General features: G+C 46.1%; 1 protein-coding gene across 1 annotated transcript in view; it reads right to left on the bottom strand.

The window, feature by feature from the left end:
* Positions 1-678: 678 nt before the first annotated feature.
* The window catches only part of map7d2a (MAP7 domain containing 2a), a gene marked incomplete at both ends in the record, with an annotated part of 49,399 nt that continues 26,423 nt past the window's right edge, over positions 679-23,654 (bottom strand). Inside the window, 10 exons of the mRNA XM_083761048.1 lie at positions 679-967; positions 1,757-2,303; positions 6,134-6,194; positions 6,638-6,688; positions 8,150-8,224; positions 9,928-10,105; positions 12,061-12,223; positions 13,405-13,802; positions 13,896-14,011; positions 17,629-17,735. Coding sequence (XP_083617174.1) covers positions 679-967; positions 1,757-2,303; positions 6,134-6,194; positions 6,638-6,688; positions 8,150-8,224; positions 9,928-10,105; positions 12,061-12,223; positions 13,405-13,802; positions 13,896-14,011; positions 17,629-17,735 — 1,985 coding nt within the window. The remainder of the gene's footprint in view (positions 968-1,756; positions 2,304-6,133; positions 6,195-6,637; positions 6,689-8,149; positions 8,225-9,927; positions 10,106-12,060; positions 12,224-13,404; positions 13,803-13,895; positions 14,012-17,628; positions 17,736-23,654) is intronic.

The following is a 23,654-nucleotide window of genomic DNA, read 5'->3' as shown; positions in this document are numbered from 1 at the left end:
AAAGCAAATTTAAACACACACACACACACACACACACACACACACACAGGAGAAGCACTGACCTAGATTCAGACACAGTACTATGCACATATCTTAACCCATTCTGGGCAGGAACCCATTTTGGTGTCAGCATCATGTTATGCTTTAGCTATTGAAAAATAGCAGATCTACAAGCTCGTAGCGCGCCACTCGGTGGCGCGCTACGAGCTTGTAGGTCTGCTATTTTTGAAAAATCGAAGAGCGACTGACATAGAAGACATTTTTTAGAATCTGATCTCAGGTCAGAATGAAAACTGTCAAAAGGATGTAGAAGACATTTTTAGAATCTGATCTCAGGTCAGAATGCGTTAAAATAACGCGTGAGAGGAGCAACGGAGAGGACAATAATAAGAGACAGAGACAGATGGGAGACAGACAGAAAGGATCATCTCGAAGGGAGAGAGAGAGAGAGAGACACAGAGAGACATGGGGCTGTGTTTTGCGTGTCTTAAGTACCAGGTCTTATTACCTAACTTGAGTAAACTAAAGAACTGGAGGCGTGATGATCAATGCTCTTTGGCCATGCACTCAGAATAGCCAAATGGCATTGATCACGCCTCCAGGTCTTTAGTTTATACTCAAGTTAGGGAATAAGATCTGGCCCTTAAGACACGCAAAATACAGCCCCGTGGTGTGTGTTTACTGCACGCTGAGTTTATTGGACGAGGGCGGCGGCATCTGGATGAGCTTTGAATCCGTCATGGGACTGCAGACGCCTCCGATCAGGTTCTTGTTGCAGTCGCCCTGCGCCTGCGCCTGCGCTGTGGGGGAGCCTTCGGAGGAGGAGGTGGAGGAGGAGGAGCCTTTGGGGCCCGTGGTGACGCTGCCCGTCAGGTCCAGAAGGTCCTCGAGGGCGCGCGCGTTGCTGATGCTGTTCTGGACCTCATTGATGGGCGAGAACTCTGGGATGGATATGAGCTCGGCTGGGCTGAAACGGTATTAAAGTTAGTCAGGGTTTTATGGATATGAGCTGCTCTTTAGAGGCTGGGCTGAAACAGTATTAAAGTTAGTCAGGGTTTTATGGATATGAGCTGCTCTTTAGAGGCTGGGCTGAAACAGTATTAAAGTTAGTCAGGGTTTTATGGATATGAGCTAACTGGCCACACAGGACACAGCATTATAGGCTATGTTACTGTATACTTTAGCTATTGAATTTTATATTCTTTCAGAGCAAATATATATTCTTTCAGAGCGAATGTTTTTTTTTACTCAAATCTTTGGTCCCTGGAACAACATATTCTCAGATGGGGGTCGGCGGCCAATTACATCCTTGACATGAAATATTGATTACCACTGATGTAGAAACATGACGTTTTTCAGAAAATCGATTTTAGATCGATGATTTTAGAAGACATTTGTTTTAAATGTCGACTCGACTGAAACAACATTAAAGTTAAACAGGGTTTAAAGGATACTAGATCAGTGCCTGTTGGGGGGGGAGGATCAGGTGTGATCAATTGGATAATAAACGTCAAGGTCGTGCATCGTTGAGGAATGACGAGGGAAACATGTCCCCAGGACTGTTGTCTGTGATGTCCTTTTAGCCGTATAAAGTCCGACTGTATACCTCATGCTTCTTACATTGACCAACAATGAATGAACTACATGAAACATAATGAACTACATCTGACTATAAAGTATTCAATCAATCAATCAGTCAGTCTTCAATCAATCAATCAACCAACCAACCAATCACTCTCTACTGTCCGTCACTGACCTGACCTCCATGGACTGCACCTCGTCAGGGGGGTCCTTCCCGTCGGCGGGCTCCAGTTTGATGACGGGCGTGACGGCGGACGGCTGTCCGATGGACAGCGGCGCCAGGACGGGCCTGGAGGAGACGTTCACCACGGTCACCTCGCTCCGGGTCACCTTCACGTCTTCTCTGACGAGGCTCTGCTGGGACTCGTGAGTCTTCGTCGCGCTCGTCGTCACGACACCGTTGGCTTTGGCGTCGGCCGTCTTCCTGCTTTGGTCGGCGGTGGCGACTTTGACGTTTGACGCCTGCTTTGCGTCCTTGTCGCCATCTTTGTTGGCCGGCGGTTCACCGTGCCGATCGCCGGCCGGTGCTTTCAGCGGAGAGCTCTTTGGTTGCTCGACGACGGCTTGCTGGACGCTCTTCCGTCTGTGCGTCGACTGCTCCTCCTCGATGATTGCATCTTTCTTCTTCTTCGCCGCGGCGGCGCTCGGCGGCGCTCGCTTGTCGTCCTGCGCGGCGAGCGGGCCGTTGACCTGAAATTCTACTTTTGAAACGGCGTCGTCCCCTGTGGAGGACATTAAGAACAGAGCCGCGCAGGGCCACGCTGTACAGAGCTGTTCTTTATGGAGGACATTCATCACTATGCAGAATGTCCCTTTTCAAGTTTTCAAATATTTTAGACGAAAAGCAAAGCTTTTGCACACCTACAAGCGACAGGTGTGTAGGAGAGGGTACGGTGCCCCAAAAATGAACAAGGAAAAACAACCGCACACTGTCTTCAAATGCAGTGACCACCATTTATTTACAGGGAAATAGCAACGTTTCGGCCTATGCGGCCTTCATCAGGCTATCTTTATGAACACAAATGAGAAAGCATCCTTTTTGTAGGCTGTCTGGCCTAAAGGTAAGCCTATCAGAACAAACGAAATGACATGACATCACTCAACTTAAGGTGACAGGTACTCATGTGGTTAAATGAGAACAAACATATTTTAGACAAAATGGCTAGTTTCAAATGGCTGAAATGTATTATAGGGCTGAAGTGGTTAATGCATGTTTTTTTTTAAATAATAATCAAAATCTCCAAAGTAACTAAAGTTATCACATAACTGTAGTCTACTAGTAAAAGTACAATATTTGGATCCCATAGTGGAGTTACAGTAGAAGTTAAAGTATTGTCAATTGGAATTTCTCAAGTAAGGCACAAACACCTCAAAATTGTACTTGAGTGCAGTACTTAAGTACATGTACTTAGTTACTTTCCACCACTGTCAATAAGACGCGTCCAGGTGTATTTTAAGGAGCAGCTAATTTTGCACACGACTCCCGCCGCTTCCATTGTGTTCGTAAAGAGGTCATATCCATATCTGGTTATATTTGAGTTTTAAAGCTTAAGCAAGAAGGAAAGGCAACTGGAGCAAACATCTTCATCAGGTCACGATGAAGATGAAGCTGTTTTGACATGGAAAGGTGGTCACGTTATCTTCCTGCACCCTGTCATGACAAACGCCTCTAATTGCCCCCAGCTTGCTCCAGCGCCATCCTCCTTCAATCTTCATACCCCAGATTAGGGGTGGGCGATGTGGCGATATAAATATCGTCGAGATGATACAATGTATCCACGATATATATACCGTATGCCTTTTCAGAGATATTGTACATATCGTGATACAGTGAATGCAGTCTATATGATTTGTTCTATATCTTGATATATGCTTCTGTAGAATGACAGTTTCGTTCGCCAAAAATAGGTATTTTACTCTAAATGGTCTCTTTCTCCTTTTTGTTTTAGATTGTGTTACCTTGTAAGTGGTCGTACCATTAGTAACTTGAAAAATAACCATAAAAATTTCATGAAAATCATATCGTGATAATATCATAATTATGATATGATACTGCTTGAAAAAACATGATATGTGACCAAATTTGACTGAGAGACTGCCATTGGATTTTTTTGAATTTTAGTTTTTTAGTCATATGAAAGCAAACAAATTGACATATTGGTTGTTCAGTTTGACCCACCAGTTTTGGAGATATGACTTATAGAGTAATTAATTAATGTCTTGCAGAAAACAGCGAGTTGAGAAAACAGGTTTGAACGGTCTCGAATATTACAGCTACATGTTTGGGCATTTATTTCATATTTACATGTCAATTTAAGCTCTGACACTCATTTCAGACATGCTCTAGTATGTGAAGAGTCTGCCTGTGCTATTAATTCATTTTTGAAAAAATAAAAATAAAATCTCCTCTGGTGAAAAGCTGTAATTTGCGCGATGGCAGTCTCTCAGTCAAATCTGGTCACATGTAGTTTTCCATATTGCCCACCCCTATAGCCTATAGCCTATACCCCAGATATGGATCTGTTTGAGACGCAATCAGTGACGCGGAGCCAGCGAGCTCCGTCCTCTTCAGATGAATGGGAAGACACAGCCAGAGCGAGCACATAGCCATGCAGCGCCATGCTCTCTCTCTCTCTCTCTCTCTGGTCCAAAATCTGGTACCCAAACAGCTCCCCCAGACTCAAATACCCAACATGCTGTGACGAGCATCCAGCTCATTACGGGCTGCAGACATCGACTCTTAGTTAAAAGATATAGACGCAAAGCACGAAGCCTTGTTTTCCGCTTCATCGCACGACCGCGTCGCCCTCGCCCCCAACGGAAATTGTTGTGGGACAAAATGTACTTTGTCTGTTTCCGCTAGGACAATCTAGGGAAAAGCATCTTGTGTTCATTTTTAGATCTACCTTGCATTGGGCCATTCAAAAATAGCAGGTGTAAAAGCCTATTTGGAATATTCTTTGAAACATCTTAAAGGACCACTTCCCCATTTTCAGCTTATCTTCATATCATTGGTCCTCATTATTAATGCTCATGACAAAATGGTAACAATGGTTTTTTTTTCTACTTGGTCTGAGTCTCATAGGAGAGCTGTGTGTGGGATCTACCACCAGTGACATCAACGTTTGACAGTTTTTCTTTTCAAGCTATATTTGTATTAACCCATTTTGGGCAGGAACCCATTTTGGGTGTTTGAGCATTATGTTTGAGCATTATGTCATGCTTTAGCTATTGAAAAATAGCAGATCTACAAGCTCATAGCGCGCCACCGAGTGGCGCGCTACGAGCTTGTAGGTCTGCTTTTTTTTTTTGAAAAATCGAAGAGCGACTGACATAGAAGACATTTTTAGAATCTGATCTCAGGTCAGAATGGAAAACTGTCAGGAATGGATGTAGAAGACATTTTTAGAATCTGATCTCAGGTCAGAATGGGTAACCGTGAGAACAATGGCTTCTAATATAGCATGCTGGCCTTCCAGGAATAGAAAGCGTGCCATTTCTATTAGCTTGGATTCCCCATCAATGATGTCACTGGTAGCCGGGTTTCTGAAATGTCCACAAAACGCCACAGCCCTCCTATACGAGACACAGACAAAAACAAACTAACAACAATAAAAGGAACCATATTCTAATGAGTATTAGTGAGGACCAGTTATATGAAGATATGTCCTTCGCCGTCCTTTAAAATAACTGCTGGTTTAGAAAAGGGGTTCTCAAAGTGGGGTCCGGGGACCCCCAGGGGTCCTTGAGGCAGTTCCAGGGGGTCCCCAGATAAATGATAGTTTGTAACCCAAATGGACCCTTATGGGACTGTAGCTCTGAGAGTGTACAAATGGAACCAAATGGACCCGTTCTCAGAGTTACATTAACAGTGATTTTACAATACATAAATTGGGGGTCCCAGAGATAGAAATGCCATCAATTGGGGGTCCGTAGCCTATTGGATATCAAACTGGGGCTTCTTGAAATAAAACTGGTTGAAAGTTGCTGCTAGAGCCGTAAAAATCTTCTCTTATGGGGGGAGTCCCTGGCATATGTTTTCAAATGGGGGTCTAATTAATGTCAATTTGGGTGAAAAGGTTTGAGAACCAGTTGTTTAGAAGGCATGTGTGGGATCGGCCTCAGCTCTTAAAGGGTTAAAATAACTAGCATTCAGCTCGTAAGGGTGAAGCAAGCAGAGGGACGTTAAAGGCTCATTCATAGTCTGGATTTTGACCACCTCTCCGGTGGTGAGGTGACCACCGTTCCGGTGGTGAGGTGACCACTGCTCCGGTGCTGAGGTGACCACCGCTCCGGTGGTGAGGTGACCACCGCTCCGGTGCTGAGGTGACCACCGCTCCGGTGGTGAGGTGACCACCGCTCCGGTGGTGAGGTGACCACCTGAAATAACGTTGAGCGGTGGTGAGTAAAAACAGAGAGAAGGGCCGGAGCGGTGGCGGTGGTTTGCTCAGTGACGTCATGTTGTAGTTCGGTGGTCAACTCGCCACCGAAAAGTCCAGACTATGAATAACGCTTAAGCGCTACCAGGGTGATACTGTACGGCATACTGTACCTGGTGGTGGCGAAACAGGCTTATTCCCCGCCTGCCCCTCCTCCTCCTCCTCCTCCTCCTTCTGTGTCAACGAGGTACGCACGACGACCCCGTTTAAGAGTCGCGGCAAGAAAGCACACAAAACCAAAAAAGTATCACCAACCAACGCTGGCATTTAATTATGTCAATAATTACAAAAGAGACAAGTGTTTTACAAAAAAAACAAACAAACAAAAAAAATAAAAAAAGCTACTGCATGTGGAGAAAGTTCCACAGATTCCATTTGAAAATACAGCGGCAGCAGGAACATAAAATGAAAAGGCTCGAGATCAGGAAATTGTGCGGTACAAGCAGGCACCAACAACACCACCACCACCACCACCTCCTCCTCCACCACCACCACCTCCTCCACCACCTCCACCACCTCCTCCTCCTCCACCACATCCTCCTCCACCTCCACCTCCACCACCCGTTAAGGAGCTGAGCGGCTACTGTACAGCTACTGTATGGAATCGATTACAGTACCTTCGCCTCAGAATCACTCTTCCTGGTTCTCTTCATGATCTCCTCAATTCTCTGGAAAATACACAACAGCCACAATTAACAACATTTTTGAGGTTATGTGCGTTTTCTTCTTTTTTTCCCCCTTTTAACCCATTTAGGGCAGGAACCCCTTTTGGTGTTAGCATCATGTTATGCTTTAGCTATTTTTGAAAAATCAAAGAACGACTGACATAGAAACAAAAAAAAAATCTGAAAACTGTCAAGATGTAGAAGACGTTTTTTTTAATCTGACCCCTGAAAATGGGTTAAGTCATCCATATGTATTTATAGTCGAATTATATATTATTTATGACAACTTGATTCCCCTCACCGGATCAATAAACGTCTGTCTGCCAATATTCGCTCTGTTTTAGAACCTTTTTCATCTCAAGGTCCATTATTTATTCACCATTTGATGACATTTTAGCCGAGTAACTTTTTAATATCTTGTTGTCGTTGGATAAGATTCTGTCCACAATTCCATGCTGTATTGATGTTGGTAACATTAGGAGATAACAGGCAAACGTTGATCAAAATAACAATTCTTCTACATTCCCTATATTCTTGTAAAATCATCTAATGCAGATGTTTAACAATAATTCAACTCTTGAGAGCGTTAACATGAAACCTCATTTTACACTCTCCAGAGTTAAAACCCATTTTGGGCAGGAACCCCTTTTGATGTTATAGCATCATGTTATGCTTTAGCTATTGAAAAATAGCAGATCTACAAGCTCATAGCGCGCCACCGAGTGGCGCGCTACGAGCTTGCAGGTCTGCTATTTTTGAAAAATCGAAGAACCACTGACATAGAAACATAGCTTTTTCAGAAAACTATCAGGATGTAGAAGACATTTTTTAGAATCTGATCTCAGGTCAGAATGGGTTAAAGATCTAATAAGGGTCCATTTGGTTACCAACTCTTCATCATTTATCCGGGGACCACCTGGAACCTCCTCAAAGACCCCTGGTGGTACCCAACTCCCCATCATTTATCTGGGGACCACCTGGAACCTCCTCAAAGACCCCTGGTGGTACCCAACTCCCCATCATTTATCTGGGGACCACCTGGAACCTCCTCAAAGACCCCTGGTGGTCCCCAACTCCGCATCATTTATCTGGGGACCACCTGGAACCTCCTCAAAGACCCCTGGTGGTCCCCGACTCCCCATCATTTATCTGGGGACCACCTGGAACCTCCTCAAAGACCCCTGGTGGTACCCAACTCCCCATCATTTATCTGGGGACCACCTGGAACCTCCTCAAAGACCCCTGGTGGTCCCCAACTCCGCATCATTTATCTGGGGACCACCTGGAACCTCCTCAAAGACCCCTGGTGGTCCCCGACTCCCCATCATTTATCTGGGGACCACCTGGAACCTCCTCAAAGACCCCTGGTGGTCCCCGTCTCCCCATCATTTATCTGGGGACCACCTGGAACCTCCTCAGAGACCCCTGGTGGTCCCCGTCTCCCCAGACCGTTTAGAAACACACCTTCTTTCTTAGTTGTCTCTCCTCTTCCTCCTGAATCATCTGGATCTCTCTTTCCTGGCGTTGACGTTCTTCTTTCTGTTTGGGGGGGGTTTGACAACGGCAATTAGAATAATGATACACACAAGCTTGTTAATGTAATATAAACAGATCAATCATGAAATCAGCAGAACTGTGCACTTCGCCTTAAACCGTCTGTCAAGTGAAGAGCAAAACATGCACACGAATTAAAGTTTCAAAAGTCAAAGACTACAAAGGTTCTCACATTTAATGTGTAGGGTCAATACAACTGCAGTGATGGAGGAAATACAAACGTTTTAAGTACAAGTAAAGTCAAGTAAAAGTCCGGAATTAGAAAATTACACATACATACATACACGTGCAAAATAATTGGCATAAAAATGTTATGTATTTAACCCATTTTGACCTGGGAACGATTCTGCAAATGTCTTCTAAATCCTGACTGTCAGTCGTTCTCAAACACTTTCATGTCACTTTTCATGATTCTTCAAAAATAGCACACCTACAAGCTCGTAGCGCGACAAGTCTTTTGGAAGTACACACACACACACACACACACACACACACACACAGACATTGTGAGCTTGTAGATCGGCTATTTTCAAATGGCCGGATAGGGTTGAAGTGGTATTGTAATAATAATCAAAATCTACAAAGTTAACTAACTAACTAAAGTTTTCAAATAATTGTAGTGGAGTGAAAAGTACAATATTTGCCTCCGAGATGTATAGTGAAGTAAAAGTACTGAAAAATTGAATTAACTCAAAAATGTACTTACGTACAGTACTTGAGTAAATGTACTTAGTTACTTTGCACCACTGTACAAATGACTAATCAGGGCACACAGCAGGTGTGTATAGATGTGTGTATTTGTATGCTTTAAATGTTCTGATGAATTGAAAATGGATGACCCTGATGTAAACCAGCCTTAGTGAACTTTCTGTTTTTTTATCCTCATAGCAGATTTTGTATTGACCTCTACCTTCCTTGAACTGTACCCATTCTGCAAACTGTCAATACATTTTTCAATCAATCAATCAATCAACCCAGATTCGGCACAAACAAGGGACTAAATTATTTTCGCTCCTATGCCACTAAAATGTGGAACGCCCTACCAACAGTCATTAAGACATGTAAATCCCTTGACTCCTTCAAAACAGCTCTCAAAGGGCACCTACGGACGGCTGCAATTCGAAACTGGCCCCTGTAAAATCTGAATACCCCCCCCCCACCCCCACCCCCCCCTTCTCCCCTCACTGTATATGTATCTTTTCCCTTTTTGCTTCCTTTATGATGAATTCCTGTTCTGTTCTTTAACTATATAGAAGTGTCTATTTGTATGTCTCTAAATGTTTTGATGAATTGAACAAGGTGGACCCTCTTGTAAACAAGTGTAATGCTTAATTGGGTCGTCCACTCACAGTTAACAGTCTTTGTATTGAGTTTGTGCTTAACCCATTCTGACCGGGCACCCATTTTGGTATCAGCATCATGTTATGCTTTAGCTATTTAAAAATAGCAGATCTACAAGCTCGTATCGCGCCACCGAGTGGCGCGATACGAGCTTGTAGGTCTGCTATTTTTGAAAAAATTGAAGAACGACTGACATTTCTAGAATCTGATCTCAGGTCAGAATGGGTTCATCAGACCAGTGTGTGTCCAGTGGAAACCTCGTATGAATCTGATCTCAGGTCAGAATGGGTTAATACATTTTTCAATCAATCAATCAATCAAGCACGGTCTCCGACCTCCTTGTCCACGTGGGTCTGTAGCTCCTTCTCCTGCACCTCCTTGTCTCGTCTGTCCTCCTCCTCCTTGTGTCTGAGAAGCTCCTCCCGCGTCCTCCGGGCCTCCTCGGCCTTCCTGCGCGCCTCCTTCTCCTCGTCCTGGCGCCGCTGCTCCGCCGCCAGCTGCTTCTGGAGCCACTCTCCTCTCAGCCTGGTGGGGGCAGCAGAGAGACGTGTTAAATTACACTCACACACACACTGCTTCTGGAGCCACTCTCCTCTCAGCCTGGTGGGGGCAGCAGAGAGACGCGTTAAATTACACTCACACACACACTGCTTCTGGAGCCACTCTCCTCTCAGCCTGGTGGGGGCAGCAGAGAGACGTGTTAAATTACACTCACACACACACTGCTTCTGGAGCCACTCTCCTCTCAGCCTGGTGGGGGCAGCAGAGAGACGTGCTCCTCGTTAAATTACACTCACACACACACTAATGACACCGATTCATATACTGTATTTCATATTGCTGTATATAAATGCATTATGTCCCTGTTGATTTTGTGTTGCATTTTCTCGGCTACATTGAAAATGAGGGCCTGCCCCAGAACTGTACTCCTGAGTTGAAATGAGGGCTATGATGATGACACGTGTTGTACACGGGCAGCTGTTTAACACATTTACCGCCAGGATTAATTAAAGAATGATTACTATATGCCAGGATCGTGGGATAATTTTTATCACACAATTTTTTCACCCAGTGTCAATTATCTAATGTAATCCTGGGCGCTACACTTCCTCTGCCTCTGGGGGGGGCAGCAAACTGACCTCATGCTTCCTTCTATGCATCAGGAGTCCAAGCTGCTTCTTTACACCTGACAGGGGGGGGGGTTCCCTGGCCGGACGTAGCACATAGAAGGAACACGTTATTCCGACCAGTTCCTTTCCCCTCCATCAGGCGCCCCGGCTGGCCAGGGGGAGGCAGTTTAGAGACCAGGATTACTGCAACCGGAACCGGATGTTGACGGAATGGCAGTCATACCCGGACAGAGAGCTCTGTCCCAGACAGCAGCAGAGAGCTTTAGGACTCAGAGCAGCAGTCGTACCAGCAGTGGTGAGTGCACCTCATGGCGCGCTCTGCTTGCGCACAAGTAGGCCATATACAATACATGGCCTACTTGTGTGCAAGGCGCACGTTCTATCTGCTGGGAACATGTTTCTATCTGAGCTCTGATAACATGTTTCTATCTGAGCTCTGATGACAACATGTTTCTATCTGAGCTCTGATGACAACATGTTTCTATCTGAGCTCTGATGACAACATGTTTCTATCTGAGCTCTGATGACAACATGTTTCTATCTGAGCTCTGATGACAACATGTTTCTATCTGAGCTCTGATGATAACATGTTTCTATCTGAGCTCTGATGACAACATGTTTCTATCTGAGCTCTGATGATAACATGTTTCTATCTGAGCTCTGATGACAACATGTTTCTATCTGAGCTCTGATGATAACATGTTTCTATCTGAGCTCTGATGACAACATGTTTCTATCTGAGCTCTGATAACATGTTTCTATCTGAGCTCTGATGACAACATGTTTCTATCTGAGCTCTGATGACAACATGTTTCTATCTGAGCTCTGATGACAACATGTTTCTATCTGAGCTCTGATGACAACATGTTTCTATCTGAGCTCTGATGACAACATGTTTCTATCTGAGCTCTGATGATAACATGTTTCTATCTGAGCTCTGATGACAACATGTTTCTATCTGAGCTCTGATGACAACATGTTTCTATCTGAGCTCTGATGATAACATGTTTCTATCTGAGCTCTGATGACAACATGTTTCTATCTGAGCTCTGATGACAACATGTTTCTATCTGAGCTCTGATGATAACATGTTTCTATCTGAGCTCTGATGACAACATGTTTCTATCTGAGCTCTGATGATAACATGTTTCTATCTGTGCTCTGATGACAACATGTTTCTATCTGAGCTCTGATGACAACATGTTTCTATCTGAGCTCTAATGACAACATGTTTATATCTGTGCTCTGATGACAACATGTTTCTATCTGAGCTCTGATGACAACATGTTTCTATCTGAGCTCTGATGATAACATGTTTCTATCTGCTGGGAGCTCTGATAACATCCTCACCGTTCCTCCTCCTTCCTCCTCGCCTCTTCCTCACAGCGTCTCTTCTCTTCCTGTTCTTTCTGCACGCGGGCCTGACGCCGCCGCTCCGCCAGGATCCGCGACGCCTCCTCAGCGCTGGTCGTACCGGCGGCCTGCTTCCCCCCTGCTGGGGCAGGGGACAGGTCTGACACCAAGGAGGGAGGGAGGGAAGGAGGGAGGGAGGGAGGGAGGGAAGGAGGGAGGGAGGGAAGGAGGGAGGGAGGGAGGGAGGGAGGGAGGGAGGGAGGGAGGGAGGGAACGAGGGAGGGAGGGAACGAGGGAAGGAGGGAGGGAGGGAGGGAGGGAGGGAAGGAAGGAAGGAAGGAAGGAAGGAAGGAAGGAAGGAAGGAAGGAAGGAAGGAAGGAAGGAAGGAAGGAAGGAAGGAAGGAAGGAAGGAAGGAAGGAAGGAAGACAGACAGAAAGTCATTTTCCAAGATTACATATCGTTGCTGTGAGGCAGAAACCACTTATATCCATATTATTTTAACCTTTTGTGTTTTTTCATAAAACTACATCATACTACATCATAAGTACAGCGTCACACAAAAGTATCAAAAGTAGCAGATCCACAAGCTCACAACGTGCTGAGAAGCGACACATTTCGAGCATGTCAATCTGCTACTTTACAATTTGAATCCTGAAAAGTAAACAGTGACGATATCGAGTCATTTGTAATATCTTTTGAAGCCCTAAACAACCGTTTTATAGAGGGTCGCATTTTTCCCCATAGACATTTCAAAAAGTATTTATTTAAAGACCTTTTAAGCGTCGTACAAAGCCAACTCGAGTTGTGACAAATCATCATGACAATAGTTTAAAAAGCAGGTGGCTTGCGCACATCCAGTTCCTGGCTGGTGCTGGACAAAGGTGGATACATACAGTGAAGAAGTGGTCCGCACACAGGCTTTGCTCCAGTAGGGTTTTATTGTGTTAAAAGATAAAAAGTATATATAAAATAAATAAAAACACCATGAATTAAGACAACGTTTCGTCCGTGAACGACCTTCATCAGGTGCAAAACCATGACAATAAACACAATATTTTGGACCAAACAAATAATTACAAAGAAGAAAAACAAGAAAAAAAAGTGTTGTAACCTGCCATTTTCTTCTTCTTTCGAATTATTTGTTCAGCCCGAAATTTTTTGTTTGTTGTCATGATGTCTCACAACTAGAGTTGGCTTTGTACGAGGCTTAAACGGTCTTTAAATACATACTTTTGAAATGTCTATGAGGAAAATGAACGGGGAATCATATCCTGGGCCCTGGTAGGGGGCGGGACTGCGACGCTCTATTTGTAAGACAATGACAACACCTTTTATTCACCTTTTCTGTTGTCTGCATCCGGATCATTCTCATCACATTTCGGGGCCTTCTTCTCGGGGGTGTCCGTCCCGGCGACGTCCTTTTGGTCAGCGGAGTCCTTCTCCCTCGACGGCTCGCCCGTGACGCTCTGATCACAGCCTTCAGTCTTGGGCGCTCTTCTTTTGGGGGTCTCGGGGGTTCTCTCGGCTTGCGGCGCCGCATCGGGGCTGTTGACGCTACGTCTCTTCCTCACAGGTGTCCCGCTCCTCGAGTCGTCGCCGCGTCTGTCCGCCCGCCTCTCGTCCAGTGTCTTCTTTTCGTTGGTCGGCGACACGGGATGGTGTCTTACAGGAGAGGCCAGCAGGTGGTGCTGTTGGTGCACAGCGCTGGGAGAGTGAGCGCGCATCTTGGATGTCCGCCTGCAACAAGGAAATGTTTGGTTTAGATCTAATGAAATAAAGACGTGAGGGCTCTCACGCCATGGTGCTTGGGGCCCATAGTGGGGGACTCACTTGGGGGTGGAAGGGGAGGTGAGGTGCTTGGGGCCCATGGCGGGAGACTCTGCTCGTCTGACGGGAGAGCCAAACGCCGGCGATGCGGTCCTCCTCTCTCTCCTCAGACGCTCCTTCTGAAAGACCCCAGAGGAGAACATTTACAGTTTAGGCATTTAGCTTTAGCAGACGCTCTTAATCCAGAGGCCATTTACAGTTAAGGAAGAACAGCACATGGTAATACATCAAGATACATAGAAATGGACGCGCTACGTCCAACCAGGGAAACTCCCCCCTGTCAGGTGTAAAGGAGCAACTTGGACACTCGGGCATGAAGGAAGCATGAGTTCAAGTCCGTTGCTCTCCCCTTGTCCCCCATATATGGGGACTAGGTTGGTGGAGGGTGTGTAGAGCCCAGGATCACATTAGATGATTGACACAGGGGTGAAAAATGGGTTACAAAATCGTGGGATAAAAAAGATATATATATAAAAAATAAAAAGATACATAGAAATAGAAATAGTCATCAAGAATCATAAGCAAGCTAAGAACCTAGCATCTGTCTAACAGTAGCATATCTGTACAGTGAAACTATGAGTATAGATGCTATGTCTACAATTCTAAATGACATAAGTTGAGCCTTAATTTGCATACGCCTGTGAGGTCGCCGAGGCTAGGGCAAGTGCTACTAAGATGGAGTCTGAAGAGGTGGGTTTTCAGAAGACTGCGGAAGACTGGGAGTAAGGGCCGATTCACACTATTTAAGAGACGAATAAAAGTGGGTTCGGCTCTGTAGAGCCTACAATGTGACGTCATTTGAGGTTCGGGGGGGGGGGGGGGGGGGGGGGGGGGGGGGTACCGTCCTAAAGTCGGCTCTTCGGTGCTACTGAAAATGTCTGACGAGCCGAAATCATTTCGCCGAAACAGCGGTAAAATAAGAGTATGAATCGGCCCTAAATCTGCAGTTCTGATTGCATTCAGCGTTAGGAACAACAGTTACTTTCAAAATGCAACACATTACACAGACAAACAGTATACTATTACAAATCCAGTACAAACATGATGACACACACGTGCTTCATTAAGCTTCACAAAGATGTCATCTATTCTAAAGCCTGGTGGAAGAGTCGTGGCCTTTGCGTAATGAGACATCTGTGTGACGAATCCGATGCCCTCGTGTTAATCCCAGTGCAACACTTACTAACTCCAGCCCAGTGCATGCAGTGCATCCCATAATACCCACACGCCGCCAAGCTGTCTGCGTGATCACTGAGCCATAAATAGCACAAAGGCTGCACTGCAACAAACAAAACACAGAATCACTTCCGTCACTCAGAACTACGTGGTGTGTCGCTGCCTCAGATCCTCTGCATCTGCAAACGCAGCGATTGGATTTGCTTATAGGGGGAAATACGTATAACCTTAACTCTGATTTCTGCTGCTCTGAGTCTGACACGAGTATCAGAGTTTGACTGTACTCTGTTGCTGTTTATACATTTATGTATTGTATAATAAATCTATTCAATCAATCAATCAATGGTCATGACTTTTTTAGGTGGGGCAGATTGGGTTAATGCAGGTTGGGATAGGTTTTATCCCTGCTTCTGGTAAGACTTCTTTTGGAAAGGGTAAACTATGTTTATAATTATTTATCTTACAGTATATTACAGTTTAAAAACGTTATAAAACATTATTGCATGTCATCATCACTTTGCCCCAATTGTACAAATTGGGGCAAATTTGGCATAAATGCCGTTTTTTCTTTTTCTTCTCTCTTTGGCGGGGCTTTTAAGCCATTATTCATACAGTAGACACAACCCGAAATGGAGAGAGAGAGATGGGGAGTGACACGCAGCTAAAGGTCATCGGGATTCGAACCTGCGACACGCTTGTCAGGCTAGCGTTGCAGCCTATAGGGTGCCCCGGGTCAGATACATGTTTCTTTTCTGTTACAATATTCACAAATAGCCAAAAGAGCTATCTACAAGCTCACAATGTTTGTAAATACATCAAAGATGCAAATATAATCCATTTCTAATGGATGGAGCCTTGGCCTGGAAGAGAAGTCGTCAGTTGGTCTCCAACCTTCTTAGAGTGTTTCAACCTTAGAGTATATATGAATAGAGAAGACATCAGAGTTCTCCTTCCATCCACTTGCATTGAGTTGCTCAAAAGCGCATGAGGCGATTTTGCACTCCTCCTTCCGGGTAGGAACAGATTGCATTCTGGGATGGATTGGGCCCAAACACATGAACGCGCTGCCGTTGACTATCATTGCACGCGTTCACATGCGTTACAGGTGCGTTCACGTATATGAAACAGCATTCACGTGCCGTCGTGAACGTGCACAATGATAGTCAAGTCAACGGACCAGCACGTTCATGTGTTTGGGGCCAACTGCAATACCTTCATTCGGCCACTATGTCCATTTGGCCTCAGGGTTTCCTCTGGGTGCCGTCTCTATTCATATATACTCTAAGGTTTCAACCCTCAACCACTACACTCTCCAGTTGGCGGGTCAGCAGTTACACTGCCCCTCTCCTCCAGGCTTCCAGCTATAGATAAGTCCACGGAGGTCTCTAGGACTATGGTTCTCCTCCTGCCTATAGTGTCCTCCTACGTCTCAGCAGACTGTTAGTCTGTGCGGTGTGCATGCGTCCGTCCTTGTCCACACTCAGCCTTACTCTGGTGTATTTGAGTCAAGGGAGCCTTCTCTGTCTGTGTCACTGTCGTTTAATCTGTCCAGTGTTGATTTCGTCGACTAAAACTAAGACGAAAAATGTTCGTCGACTACCTTTTTTCACTGACAAAAACTAAATGGAAACTAAATGAAAACTAAGCTACGATGACTAAAACTAAGACTAAGGTGTAGGGGGTGTGTATTGGGTGTGTAGGGGGTGGGGGTGTAGGGGGTGTATGGGGTGTGTAGGGGGTGTGTAGGGGTGTGTAGGGGGTGTGTAGGGGGTGTATGGGGTGTGTAGGGGGTGTGTAGGGGTGTGTAGGGTGTGTGTAGGGGGTGTGTAGGGGGTGTGTAGGGGGTGTGTAGGGTGTGTGTAGGGGGTGTGTAGGGGGTGTGTAGGGGGTGTGTAGGGGGTGTGTAGGAGGTGTGTAGGAGGTGTGTAGGTGTGTGTAGGTGGTGTGTAGGGTGTGTGTAGGGGGTGTGTAGGGGGTGTGTAGGGGGTGTGTAGGGGGTGTGTAGGGGGTGTGTAGGAGGTGTGTAGGTGTGTGTAGGTGGTGTGTAGGGGGTGTGTAGGGTGTGTGTAGGGGGTGTGTAGGGTGTGTGTAGGGGGTGTGTAGGGGGTGTGTAGGGGGTGTGTAGGGGGTGTGTAGGGGGTGTGTAGGGGGTGTGTAGGGGGTGTGTATGGGGTGTGTAGGGGGTGTGTAGGGGGTGTGTAGGGGGTGTGTAGGGGTGTGTATGGGGTGTGTAGGGGGTGTGTAGGGGTGTGTATGGGGTGTGTAGGGGGTGTGTATGGGGTGTGTAGGGGGTGTGTAGGGTGTGTGTAGGGGGTGTGTAGGGTGTGTGTAGGGGGTGTGTAGGGTGTGTGTAGGGGTGTGTATGGGGTGTGTAGGGGGTGTGTAGGGGGTGTGTAGGGGGTGTGTAGGGGGTGTGTATGGGGTGTGTATGGGGTGTGTTGGGGGTGTGTAGGGGGTGTGTAGGGGTGTGTAGGGGGTGGGGGTGTAGGGGGTGTATGGGGTGTGTAGGGGGTGTGTTGGGGGTGTGTAGGGGGTGTGTAGGGGGTGGGGGGGTGCTGACCTTGGGGGTGTTGGGGGTGGACTGGGAGCCAATCAGAAGGCCCATTCTGTTGTGGTCGGCGGGGTGCAGGCTGCCACGGAACGGTGACCTGTGAGGGCTGCAGGGCGCTGTGAGGGCACGCACACACACACACACACGCACACACACACACACGCACACGCACGCACACGCACACGCACACGCACACACGGCACGTCAACCAATCGAGTGACGGACACACACACACACACACACACACACAAAAACAAAAACACGTTTTGGTGTACAATTAACAGAAGACACACCGAGAGAGACAGAGAAAGAGAGTATAGTACAGAATAGACAGGAATAGAAAAGACAGAGAGATACAAAAAGAAAGACAGAACGAGTGAGAGAGAGAGAATAAGACAGAGAGACAGAGACATAAATTATCAAGCCATTGACAGAGAGCGAGAGACACAGAGACAGAGAGAGAAAGTGAGAGACAGGAGAAGACAGAGAGAGAGACAGACATACATCATTAAGCCATTGACAGAGAGCGAGAGACACAGAGACAGAGAGAGAGAGAGAGAGAGAGAGAGAGAGAGAGAGAGAGAGAGAGAGAAAGTGAGAGACAGAAGAAGACAGAGAGAGAGACATACATTATCAAGCCATTGACAGAGAGCGAGAGACACAGAGACAGAGAGATAGAGAGAGAGAGAGAGAGAGAGAGACATACATTATTAAGCCATTGACAGAGAGCGAGAGAGACACAGAGAGCGAGAGACACAGAGACAGAGAGAGAGAGAGAGAGAGAGAGAGAGAGAGAGAGAGAGAGAGAGAGACATACATCATTAAGCCATTGACAGAGAGCGAGAGAGACACAGAGAGCGAGAGACACAGAGACAGAGAGAGAGAGAGAGAGAGAGAGAGAGAGAGAGAGAGAGAGAGAGAGAGAGAGACAGAGAGAGAGACAGACATACATCATTAAGCCATTGACAGAGAGCGAGAGAGACACAGAGAGCGAGAGACACAGAGACAGAGAGAGAGAGAGAGAATACGATACTAGCCAAGGAGCATGCCTGTATGTGCTGTTGGTTACTGTAGCCAGGAGAATATTGGCTGAATATTTTGAGGCGAATAACAATATTGTGTTTTATAGGCCGGACGGAATATATAATCATATTCTACCGCATAGCGTCAGACTCATTAGTCTAGCAATAAAAAAATAAAATAAAACAAACATTAATTTAGCTCGGATCAAATTCTCCTGATGTTCTTTCAAATCGATGAGCAAGCGTAAAAAAAAAAAGAAAAGGGAAAATGCTGGCGTGGATAAGAAGGAAAAGACTGCGTTGCGTATTGATTTCTTCAATAACACACACACACACACAGTGCAAATCACGGCCAATGGCACGATAGCATTTGTTGTCTGACAAGCAGAGGCTGTCAGCATTTAAACACTTTATACATCGCTGTCCGGCGACTATAGTGAAAATAGTAATTGTGAGCTTGTAGATCGGCTATTTCTTTTTGCAATTCTCCGGGGGTGCAGTCAGTGCAATGAGCACAGCTGCCGGGTATCAACTATCCCTAATTCACCACATAAAGGCATCCGCTTTCTCCTTTCACAAAACGAACACGGACAACGTATACAGAGCTCACGTTGGTACACACACACACACACAGAGAGAAGCCCAATACGTACATACATGTATACATACCCACCCAAAACGACATCGAACACAGTGAATACGCCACTAATCACCACAATTAAATAACACCTGTGCGATTGAAGAAGTGCCTACGTCATTCTCGATGTGATGTCACGTTAACGGTGATGTTGAACGTGAACGCCATATCATTCCAATGTTGTGAGGAAATGTCCACGGATAAAAAATACATCCTTTGTGCAGTGTGACATGGCAGCTCGACATTTTAAAGAAACCATGGCATCCAAAAATCAACGTTTCAGTTTTTTCTTTTTGAGTGGTGCAAGCACTCCAAGGAACATCAATGTCCGTGTTAACCTATGTGACTATGTACGTGACTATGTTACTATGTTACTTTGAGTACTACCAGTAGGGGCAAAAGTGGCGCTGTTGTGCTAGAAACAGAGAGAGATATAGTGCTGCACTGTTGCCTGCTAATGAGAGAGGGGGGGGGAGAGGGGAGTTGCACCACTCAGTTCACACAGGTGTGATCTTTGTAATTCACTCACGACAAAAAAATAAAGTATTAAAGAATAAAGAATATGTGTTCTGGTCATGTCATATAGTGAAAAAAATCTACTGTAGCTAAATGCTAAAACTAAATTGCTATACTGCTTAATACTCAGAGACACACAACACACACACAAACTGTGCACATGTACTACACACAGATATACTGCACACACACACACACACACAAACACATTTGCACACGAGAACGTCACATTTTCTAACACCAAACAGCTTGTTCGTTCCACACACAATTGACTTTCTCTTTTATTTCCAGAAGATACAGCCATGGTAGGAGTCCCACTTTGTTATTATTATTATTTTTACTGTACCACGGAGAATTATTTCTGCACTTTGAACCCAAGAGGAAATGTCTGGAATAAGAAACAATCTGCAGCATTTGCAAAGTTGCAAAGAATGATGTCTATGTGTGTCTGTTCTGCTGACAGTACGTCCTCCACAAACAATCCGTCTCTGCATCCGTCTTTAGGACAGACAACAGAATCAATGCATCCGTCTTTAGGACAGACAACAGAATAAATGCATCCGTCTTTAGGACAGACAACAGAATAAATGCATCCGTCTTTAGGACAGACAACAGAATAAATGCATCCGTCTTTAGGACAGACAACAGAATAAATGCATCCGTCTTTAGGACAGACAACAGAATAAATGCATCCGTCTTTAGGACAGACAACAGAATAAATGCATCCGTCTTTAGGACAGACAACAGAATAAATGCATCCGTCTTTAGGACAGACAACAGAATAAATGCGACTAAAGAGACCTCTACGATGGCTGTCACCGTTCATGGAAAACATACCGTATTCATTTGCCTCTGGCTTTCAGCTGAGCATCCACTCAGCCCATCCAAAGGCAACATATAGTTATATACATATAGTTATCTTTCAGCTGAGCATCCACTCAGCCCATCCAAAGGCAACATATAGTTATATACATATAGTTATCTTTCAGCTGAGCATCCACTCAGCCCATCCAAAGGAAACACATAGTCTTGGTTATATAGCCAGCCGATCAGAGATCTCTGCCCATATACCGACATGGTCTGGTGGTGACATCTAAATTAAACTACAAACGGGCCAAAAAAAATATTCAAGGATTAAAAAAAAGAAATAGAACGGCATGGCAGAACAAAGACGTTAGGGTGGTCCCTCATATTTATTATTATTATTATTATTACTGTTTTTGTTGTTATATTCCCCATATCTTCATTGACACCTTATAGTTCCACTATAAGGCCACTCGACAAGCCCTTCTGGGTATTTCGGCCTTTCCGTCACATCATGTTTTGATTTAGATTCGTGTTCCTTTCCGTATAAAAGTATACTTTTTATTTTTTTATTTTCCATTTTGGTTTTTATCATGTAAAAATGTACAGAACGTGCAAATAAACTAAAACTAAACACATTATGACCGCGTTTGATTTATTTTCCAAACAGTGGCCATATAGGCTTGTTTTCTCTGCTGTTCTTCTAGCCCATACCATTGAACGTAGATGTCACCACACGACGCAAGACTAAAACTAAAAGGCAAACAAAGAAACAAAACAAACACAGACATAATCCCGGGACAGATGACATGGGAGGACTGAGAGATGCAGTGATATGGGACGAGGGGACAGATGACATGGGAGGATGGAGAGATGCAGTGATATGGGACGAGGGGACAGATGACATGGGAGGATGGAGAGATGCAGTGATATGGGACGAGGGGACAGATGACATGGGAGGATGGAGAGATGCAGTGATATGGGACGAGGGGACAGATGACATGGGAGGACTGAGAGATGCAGTGATATGGGACGAGGTACAGATGACATGGGAGGATTGAGAGATGCAGTGATATGGGACGAGGGGACAGATGACATGGGAGGATTGAGAGATGCAGTGATATGGGACGAGGGTACAGATGACATGGGAGGATGGAGAGATGCAGTGATATGGGACGAGGGGACAGATGACATGGGAGGATTGAGAGATGCAGTGATATGGGACGAGGGGACAGATGACATGGGAGGATGGAGAGATGCAGTGATATGGGACGAGGGGACAGATGACATGGGAGGACTGAGAGATGCAGTGATATGGGACGAGGGTACAGATGACATGGGAGGATGGAGAGATGCAGTGATATGGGACGAGGGGACAGATGACATGGGAGGATTGAGAGATGCAGTGATATGGGACGAGGGTACAGATGACATGGGAGGATGGAGAGATGCAGTGATATGGGACGAGGGGACAGATGACATGGGAGGATTGAGAGATGCAGTGATATGGGACGAGGGGACAGATGACATGGGAGGATGGAGAGATGCAGTGATATGGGACGAGGGGACAGATGACATGGGAGGACTGAGAGATGCAGTGATATGGGACGAGGGGACAGATGACATGGGAGGATGGAGAGATGCAGTGATATGGGACGAGGGGACAGATGACATGGGAGGACTGAGAGATGCAGTGATATGGGACGAGGGGACAGATGACATGGGAGGATGGAGAGATGCAGTGATATGGGACGAGGGGACAGATGACATGGGAGGATTGAGAGATGCAGTGATATGGGACGAGGGACAGATGACATGGGAGGATGGAGAGATGCAGTGATATGGGACGAGGGGACAGATGACATGGGAGGATGGAGAGATGCAGTGATATGGGACGAGGGGACAGATGACATGGGAGGATGGAGAGATGCAGTGATATGGGACGAGGGGACAGATGACATGGGAGGATGGAGAGATGCAGTGATATGGGACGAGGGGACAGATGACATGGGAGGATGGAGAGATGCAGTGATATGGGACGAGGGGACAGATGACATGGGAGGACTGAGAGATGCAGTGATATGGGACGAGGGGACAGATGACATGGGAGGACTGAGAGATGCAGTGATATGGGACGAGGGGACAGATGACATGGGAGGATGGAGAGATGCAGTGATATGGGACGAGGGACAGATGACATGGGAGGACGGAGAGATGCAGTGATATGGGAGGAGGGGACAGATGACATGGGAGGATGGAGAGATGCAGTGATATGGGACGAGGGGACAGATGACATGGGAGGATGGAGAGATGCAGTGATATGGGAGGAGGGGACAGATGACATGGGAGGATGGAGAGATGCAGTGATATGGGACGAGGGGACAGATGACATGGGAGGATGGAGAGATGCAGTGATATGGGACGAGGGACAGATGACATGGGAGGATGGAGAGATGCAGTGATATGGGACGAGGGGACAGATGACATGGGAGGACTGAGAGATGCAGTGATATGGGACGAGGGGACAGATGACATGGGAGGACTGAGAGATGCAGTGATATGGGACGAGGGGACAGATGACATGGGAGGACTGAGAGATGCAGTGATATGGGACGAGGGGACAGATGACATGGGAGGATTGAGAGATGCAGTGATATGGGACGAGGGTACAGATGACATGGGAGGATGGAGAGATGCAGTGATATGGGACGAGGGACAGATGACATGGGAGGACGGAGAGATGCAGTGATATGGGACGAGGGACAGATGACATGGGAGGACGGAGAGATGCAGTGATATGGGACGAGGGGACAGATGACATGGGAGGATGGAGAGATGCAGTGATATGGGACGAGGGACAGATGACATGGGAGGACGGAGAGATGCAGTGATATGGGACGAGGGGACAGATGACATGGGAGGATGGAGAGATGCAGTGATATGGGACGAGGGGACAGATGACATGGGAGGATGGAGAGATGCAGTGATATGGGACGAGGGGACAGATGACATGGGAGGATGGAGAGATGCAGTGATATGGGACGAGGGGACAGATG

This window comes from Protomyctophum parallelum (assembly GCF_964188405.1).
Source record: "Protomyctophum parallelum genome assembly, chromosome: 1".
NCBI lineage: Eukaryota > Metazoa > Chordata > Actinopteri > Myctophiformes > Myctophidae > Protomyctophum > Protomyctophum parallelum.
Note: the sequence above shows the minus strand (reverse complement) of the source record. Positions and strands in the feature narration are given on the sequence as shown.